Source organism: Papaver somniferum, chromosome 4, assembly GCF_003573695.1.
Source record: "Papaver somniferum cultivar HN1 chromosome 4, ASM357369v1, whole genome shotgun sequence".
Lineage (NCBI taxonomy): Eukaryota > Viridiplantae > Streptophyta > Magnoliopsida > Ranunculales > Papaveraceae > Papaver > Papaver somniferum.
Genome location: NC_039361.1, coordinates 66,859,779 through 66,867,529, shown reverse-complemented (window position 1 = coordinate 66,867,529; position 7,751 = coordinate 66,859,779). Strand labels below are relative to the sequence as shown.

The 7,751-nt window shown below is 37.0% G+C and overlaps 1 protein-coding gene across 1 annotated transcript; it reads left to right on the top strand.

The window, feature by feature from the left end:
- The first annotated feature begins 3,905 nt into the window (after window positions 1–3,905).
- On the top strand, window positions 3,906–6,576 carry LOC113273958 (NAC domain-containing protein 40-like). The gene is made up of 5 exons (XM_026523517.1): window positions 3,906–4,442; window positions 4,608–4,702; window positions 4,805–4,956; window positions 5,099–5,430; window positions 5,539–6,576. The coding sequence occupies exons 2-5, from the start codon at window positions 4,608–4,610 to the stop codon at window positions 6,259–6,261; spliced, it is 1,302 nt and encodes a 433-aa protein (XP_026379302.1). The 5' UTR covers window positions 3,906–4,442; the 3' UTR covers window positions 6,262–6,576.
- Window positions 6,577–7,751: the final 1,175 nt, after the last annotated feature.

Here is a 7,751-nt window from a genome sequence, read left to right as displayed (position 1 = left end):
CTATCTGAAGTAAATGGGGAAAATTACAAATACAAGCTGATCTGGACTCCTCATTTTAAAGGTGATTTCTCATAAAAATCTTTTCTCAAGGCTATGAATGATACCAGACCTTCGACTTCAGCAATTATTGAGTTCCCTTGGAAGAAATTCTGGAGCATAAAGAATATACTCGCAAAAATACAGATATTTCTGTGGAGATTATTAAAGAATAGACTTCCAGTGTCTAAGAACATCAAGAGACACATCAATGGAATCAACGATGATTGTAAATTCTGTGACATGTATGCTGAAACAAATGAGCACTTGTTCCTATACTTCCAAGCAACTCAGGCTATTTTATTTGCATCTCCTCTCAGCCTAAGAACTGGTGAGCAACCTTATTTGACCATACAATATTATGTGATGAAATGACTTATAGATGGAGGGGACTATGCTAGTATGAATATGGGAGCATGCCTGTGGTGGGCCATTTGGAAAGCAAAGAATGCAATAATTTTCAAAATGAGAAGCTGAATATACAGTCAGTCATCAAAGAAGCTCTGTACTGGTATAATATGGAGATGACAGTTGGTGAAATGGAATCAATACCTGATGAGAGTAACATGTTGGAGTCTAGAAATGATACTTGGGAGCCACCAGAAAGTATAAAGATTAAGATCAACTTTGATGGGGCAGATGAGCCAAGAGGTTTTGCTTGTAGAGCTGTGGAAAGAGATTCTGAAGCGAGATTCTAGGGTTGCAAAAATAAGAGTCTAACTCATTGTAAGGAAGTGGAAGCGGAGGGGCAAGGAGCTATGACAGCTGTGGAACTGGCAAGAAGAAAAGGCTTCAGAGATATAATCTTGGAAGAGGACTCTTTGATAGTTATAAATGCTCTCAAATATACTCACTACAAGCCCAACTGGAGATTACAAAATATGATCAATAGAATCAGGGAGGAACTCAAGAATTTCAGGTCAGTTCAATATAGATATATCAAGAAAAATGCCAACAAAGTGGCACATAATGTTGCAGCTTTAGCTGTTGACAACCACTCATCTGATGAGTGGATCACTTCCCCCTCCTTCTTGTATTGCTTAACTTATTATGAGTGAGTATTCTTCTACTTTGTAGTTTTGTTCTTGTTTTTTTATTTGTTCCCCTTCATAAATAAATAAAAACAAATTACAAGAATACATCCTGAATGCATTCATATTTCGTTTCTACATTAAAAGAAAAGAAAAAAAAAACTTTTCTCTTCCCCAAAGACCTTTTATCTCCATTACAAGAGATTTTTAAGAATTAGGGGGAAAAGAAAAGCTACAGGAGGTCGTAGCTACCTTAAATATACTCCCTCCATCCCGAATTAGTTGAGCCATTTGTAGTTTGCACAATTATTAAGGCAAGGAAAGAAGGGGTGTATATTAAGTATTTTTTACAAGTATGCCCTTATGGATAATAACTTGCAAAACTTCGAAATGATTTATCTCTTAAACTATACCACTGTTTTTCGTAAACTTTGTACAGTTGAAAAGCATTTTAAAACACCTACATAACGAATATAAACATGACTATCAAATTATATATATTTCTTATAGTAACAATTATCAATTAAAAGGGTAGTTTTAGAAATATCCCTTTGATTAATGAAATGGATCATCTATCTGTGGGACAAAATTTAAAACCAAATAGCTCAACTAATTAGGGACGGAGGGAGTAAGTTTTTTTTCCTTAATATTTCCTTGGGTATATTAATTAAATACCCTTAGTTTTGACACTCAATAAATATACTCTTATACAACAATAAAAATACCCCTATCATTTAAAAACCTTATCCATTAATATATAGATTACATTAATACCCTCACTTATAATTATTTTCATTTACAAACCTTATCCTCATCCATTAACAAACTTTTTTCTTATTTCACAACCACTACCACCACCGCCGTTCCACCACCACCACCAATCCACCACCATAACCACCACTAATATTTCACCACCACCACCACCATTATCATTGTTGTCACCGCTGCTGCCGTTGTTGTTGCCGTCGTCGTTGTTTCCGCCGCCGCCACCACCACCACCGCCGTCAAAATTTGGCGTCAACAACCGAAGTTGATCCAAAAAATAAAGGTTCAAAAATAAGTTTACTAATACATATTCCAGTTCTTTTATTGTGTCAACAATCAAAGTTGATCCCAATGAATGGGTCAACAAAAAAAGTTGATCCCTTTAAGTGGGATCAACAGTGGAAGTTGATCCACAAAAAATGAGATCAAAATATTTATATAAGTATGTTTCCTGTAAAAAACAATAAACCTGGAACCTGCAAACTGACGTATCCTTAAAAATACAAGAATAACATTCATAAAAACAAATCAGAATGTATGGCATAATTATACTAATCCAAGAAAATACTGTCAACAACAGTAGTTGATCCCATATAAACGGTGTCAACAACAGGAGTTCATCCCATAAGTAGTGTCAACAACAATAGTTGATCCCTTCAAAATGGTATCAACAGTAGGAGTTGATCCCATAAATTATCAATACCATGCATTGTTGGTGATTTCAGTACCTGATACATACATAATCCCCAATGTAGTAGTTCCCAAATCTGCTCCTGAAGCTAAAATAGTTGTAAAATAAGTCAATCTCTATTGTTGATTCCACCATCCCAACAAAAGCCACCACCAGCACCTTCACAACCACCACTACCATCATCTCCACTATAACATCATCCATCACCACATCAAACAATAGGAGTCAGTAGTTGATCCCATAAAAAATGTTGTCAACAACAGGAGTTGATCGCATAAATGGGATCAACAACGGTATGATCCGCTGAAAAAGGCATCAACAACATGAGTTGATACACAACCAATGATGTAATCACTACCACCACCACCACTCTCACTAATACAACAAAATCCACCACCACCACCCCAACAAAATCCCAGCTTCAGCTTCTCACAACTCATGAGTTACCAACAACACCATCATTTCATCAGCAGCAAACAATTCCATCAGCAGCAAACCTTCATACCTAATTCAGCTTCAAAAACATTAAAAATCCCATTTTGAATATCTCCAATTCGAGTACAAAACTCAAATTCATCATCTCTCACATTTCTCCTTCACCTGATTGTCTCTTGGTTTGAACAAGAGCAACATCTCTGTGAAATTAAACTCAAACAAAACCCTAATATCATTCATACTCACAGACTCATCGATTCTTCCTTCCGCGTCTGTGAATCAATGGCAGCAAACCCATTTTCTTCCCTGAATTTTCTCGATAGAAACTAAATCCAGCTCTCCATGAATCAATCAAACGTTGCTTCATCTCCTCAATTTGAATCTTAGATCCCCTCATTCTTCAATTTACGACAGATGAGCAACATATGAGTATCTACCCTCTCTGTCAAAGCAGCAACAGATGAGAACGACATAGAGATAGAGAAATCTTCTTTCTTCGTTTCATGAATCCTAAGCGCAAAACCATTGATCTATCTTCTTCACCAACCGTCATCACATGGGATAGCAGTGGTGGTGGCGATGGCTGAAAGATAATTTTCAGATCTGAAATTGATTATTTTTTTTATTGATTTCCACTAGTGTTGGTGTTGGTTGTGATGGTGACGGAGATGGTGGTAGTAGCAATGGAGACGGTGGTGGAGAGTTCCGATTTAGTTTTCTCTCTTCTCTGAATGTTCGAAGAGACAAAACTGAAGATTAAACGAGGAAGGGTAAATGTGGAAAAAAGAAAAATGTTGATGGACCCCTGATGGGCCTGTAGTTGGAGAGGGGTATTTTTATTGTCTCATGAGGGTATTTGTAAAGCCCGTCGGAATTGAGATCATTTATATAATTCCCACTATTTCCTTTCCCCTTTGGCTTGGAATAGTTTGGTAGAGTTTCCTCGTCTAAGCTAGTTTTTAGACGAGAAATTTTATTGTAATTTAGTATAGGGGGTTTTGGTTTTGTTTCTAACGTAGCTGATGCTTTTCTCAATTGTGTATTTAGCTTCTGATTATAAGTTTTTAATTGCATTGGGAACGTCTTATTCCGTAGTTCTATCTCGTTTTTTTTTCAATTTTGATGATGCACAATGGGTGTTTGTTGCTTGTTCAATGTCGTTTCTGTCATCTCCATTGTCATATGTGCACAAGCATCATCGGTAGAGTATTTTTGTCATCGCCACCAGCCTCAGAAGCCGGAACACTTGGTCCAAATGTATACATACCACTACTGGGAGAACCGGTATGTGAAGATTTCATCCCAAAGGCACCACTATATAATCAATCCACCAGAATCATCCGATGACATATCTTGTATTTTCTCGCTGAAACTTGCCACCACTTTTGTTATCACTACTCTCTGTCTGTCAAGTCAGCCATTTCTGCAACGACCTTCTCTTTAATTGCTTCGTCACACCGTAAGAAGATTTCTTCTCTGTTAAGGTAATATTGGTGTTGTTTATATTCTTGGTTCTTCCTCTTAATACAATCATTCGATCTTTACCCTTTTGTTTCTCTTTACTCCTAATAATCTTGATCATCTTTCATTTTACAATTTTTACTGTATTTTTCTTGATTTTCTCACTGTATGATTATGTTTAAACTAAGATGAAGAAGAAGATGGGTGACCAAAATATTGTCTCAAACTCCGATTCATCTCCACCGGAAAAGAACAGCCCAGCTGCTGATCAACTTACTTGCAGGTTTAAACAAGATGATATGAATGCCTTGTAATCTTGTTGTCTTTTGTTTTGTTTTCTTAATTTGTCACCAGATTCTTATTTCTGTAGTACTACTCAATGCAGTGGATCATCAAGACCAATTGGGTTTAGATTTAAACCAACTGATGCAGAGTTGATATCTAATTTCCTCACTAAAAAAATCAGAGGCCAACAGTTAAGATCTAATGACATCCAAGAAGTTAATCTTCGTGATATCACTTATGCGGACCTTACAGGTAGATATATTATTTTGTTTATGAGTTTCATCATCTTCTTTATATATATATATATATATATATATATATATATATATATATATATATATATCTTACATGTTATTCACAAGGTGATGTTATTGTTCTTCTTGATAATTGATAGAGAAGTATAAGGAATATGCTGTATATGGAGCAGAATGGTATTTCTTCACTACCAGAGAACGAAAATATCCTAAAGGGGGTCGACCTAGACGTGATGCTGGTAATCACGAGGGATACTGGAAAGCTTCTGGGAAAGTTAAACAGATAGAAGACGAACACAAAAGAGTAATTGGGACTAAAAGGACTTTGGCTTACCAGATACTCAATAAGAATTCATCGACCAAAGAAAGTACCAATACTGATTTAAAAATGGTAGAGTACGTTGTGGTCGATGCTGAAATTGCAGCAGTTCCTGACACTAACATGGAATGTGCAACCGATATAGTGAAGCCAGTAAGTACACACACCCTCATATACATTGCCGGTCACCCTCGTTATTGTCATTTATTCTTCCGATTCTTTTGTACAAAATTTTGATTTGTTATCTTTAATTTGTTGCAGTTTACAGATTTTTGCTTGTGTAAAATATATAAGAATCCTAGTAAATCACCAGGAAATTCAGATATACCCACTGATGGTGATGCTCAGGAGATGGAATTCGTCGATCCGTTTCCATGGTTTGGAAATAATCTAAGTGTAGAAGAGGAAAATGAACACTGGGAGATGGAACTTAAAGAAGAAAACCAAACGAACGCTTACTTTAATGAGCTACCAGATATGAATCAAAATGATCCGGATTTCTGGGATTTTGATGGACAACATCTTCTCACAGATGAGCAACTCTCCCTTATCAGATGTGACCGGATTAATTCACCAGTTGCCGCGCAGCATCAGCAACAGCCACAACAACAATGGCATCCGCAGCAGCAGGGACAACAACAATTGAGTCAGCAGCAGCCGACACAACTACAGTGGCGTCCACAGCAGCAGCTACAACAACAATGGCTTCAGCAGCAGCAGACACAACAACAATGGCGTCCGCAGAAGCAGCCACAACAACAATTGGTTCAGCAACAGCAGACACAACAACAATGGCGTCCGCAGCAGCAGCCACAACAACAATGGCATCAGCAGCAGCAGGAGACACAACAACATTGGCATCCGCAGCAGCAGACACAACAACAATGGCATCAGCAGCAGCAGACACACAACAATAGCATCAGCAGCGGCAGCCACAACAGAAGAGGCAACAGCACAAGCAGCAGCGCAAATAGCTTGAGATAGTGTCACCTCAATGAAGACAGCAGTGCTGCATCCTGGACTGGATGTTATAAGCTTTTAATTGATCAGTACCTTTTTTTTTCCTAGAAAACCTTTGGATTATAGCCAAGCATGGATTCTTAGTTTGATCATAGTCGAACCAAATTGTGTTTTATTTCTTAGATTTAATTTCTCCTAAACTAACAAATGATGAAGGCTTAATCATTTCGAGATCCTTAATGTGGTTGTTGGTATGGAACTCACCACTAACTAAATTGACTTCCACTCATATGTTTGTGAGCTCTTGTTTTTTGCTTCTTCTCAGTTGTGCCACCTCTGTCCATTTATGACATTGCCATTTTCTAAGTTGGGGAACTGCATAATTGTACTGTATTGTTTCTTCCAAGTGCTAAGTTTTGTAAGAATTATTACGAGTTCAATACATGGTTCAGAAAGTGGTGCATAAAATGAGAAATGCTTAAACATTAGATTAGCTGAACCTGTTAGAAAATGCTGAAATTCAAAAAATAAAAAAATACAACACTAAGATTTTTGAATGTTACAAATTTTCAACATACCCTGCTTGTGCATTGACGTCTTTGCTTTTTTTTTTATTTATCTCAGCCTATGAATTGAAGTCTACATTCTTTGTGATTGTGGCGACTTGGCCAGCAGGTAGATTACTGATAGACCTGATAAAGACCTGATAAGAGGGATGAGATTGAAAGAGCTAATTAATCCATAGTCACAAACAGCAATTCAGCTCAAAAACATATTCACATTGTCAATGCAAAAAATATATTCCTACATCAATTTAACCGTTATATGCAGCAATGTTTATAATGTATATCTATTGACGATGAGTTCGGTGGTAGTTGGAGTATTAGTGTGCGAATGTTCTTCGCCTGTCCAGCTAAGGCGATGGGAAATCGGGACAACTCTTGTCAATATGTCGAATGATAAGTCAGAATACATGATCCTAAATATTAACTGGAGATCAGTTCACGATGATCTTGGGGTACATGTAGTATCTTACGGGAAGAATTTCAATGAGCATTTTCAAATAGATTGTAGTTTGGAACATCATTGTTAAGCGAAAAAGAAAAACCATGAAGCAAGAAATAGACGTTCCCTACATTACAAGTCCTACTGCTATCTAAGACAAAGTGCGCAGCAGGTTTTTAACCATTTGCGATGTCCATGTGAAGAAACTATTTTAGAGTTGGGGTGTTTGTTTTCAGTCTCCGAGACAAGTTCAGATGCAAATTGTGTTAAGGTGCTTTTGAAAAAAAATATTGCATTTTTTATGTAACTCACCACCAACCAGCACTGTTCGTTTCTTAGACAATTGGTCCTACGGCTAGGCATATATAATACAACAAAATTATGTCTGCCTTGTCTCTGGGACATTATGACTTCCGTCCTGAAGTTGGGACTCAACTTGAGTTTACGTATTTTTATTTTTTTTCTCCGAAAAAATTGGGAATATATCCCATTTTTATTAATCTGTTTGG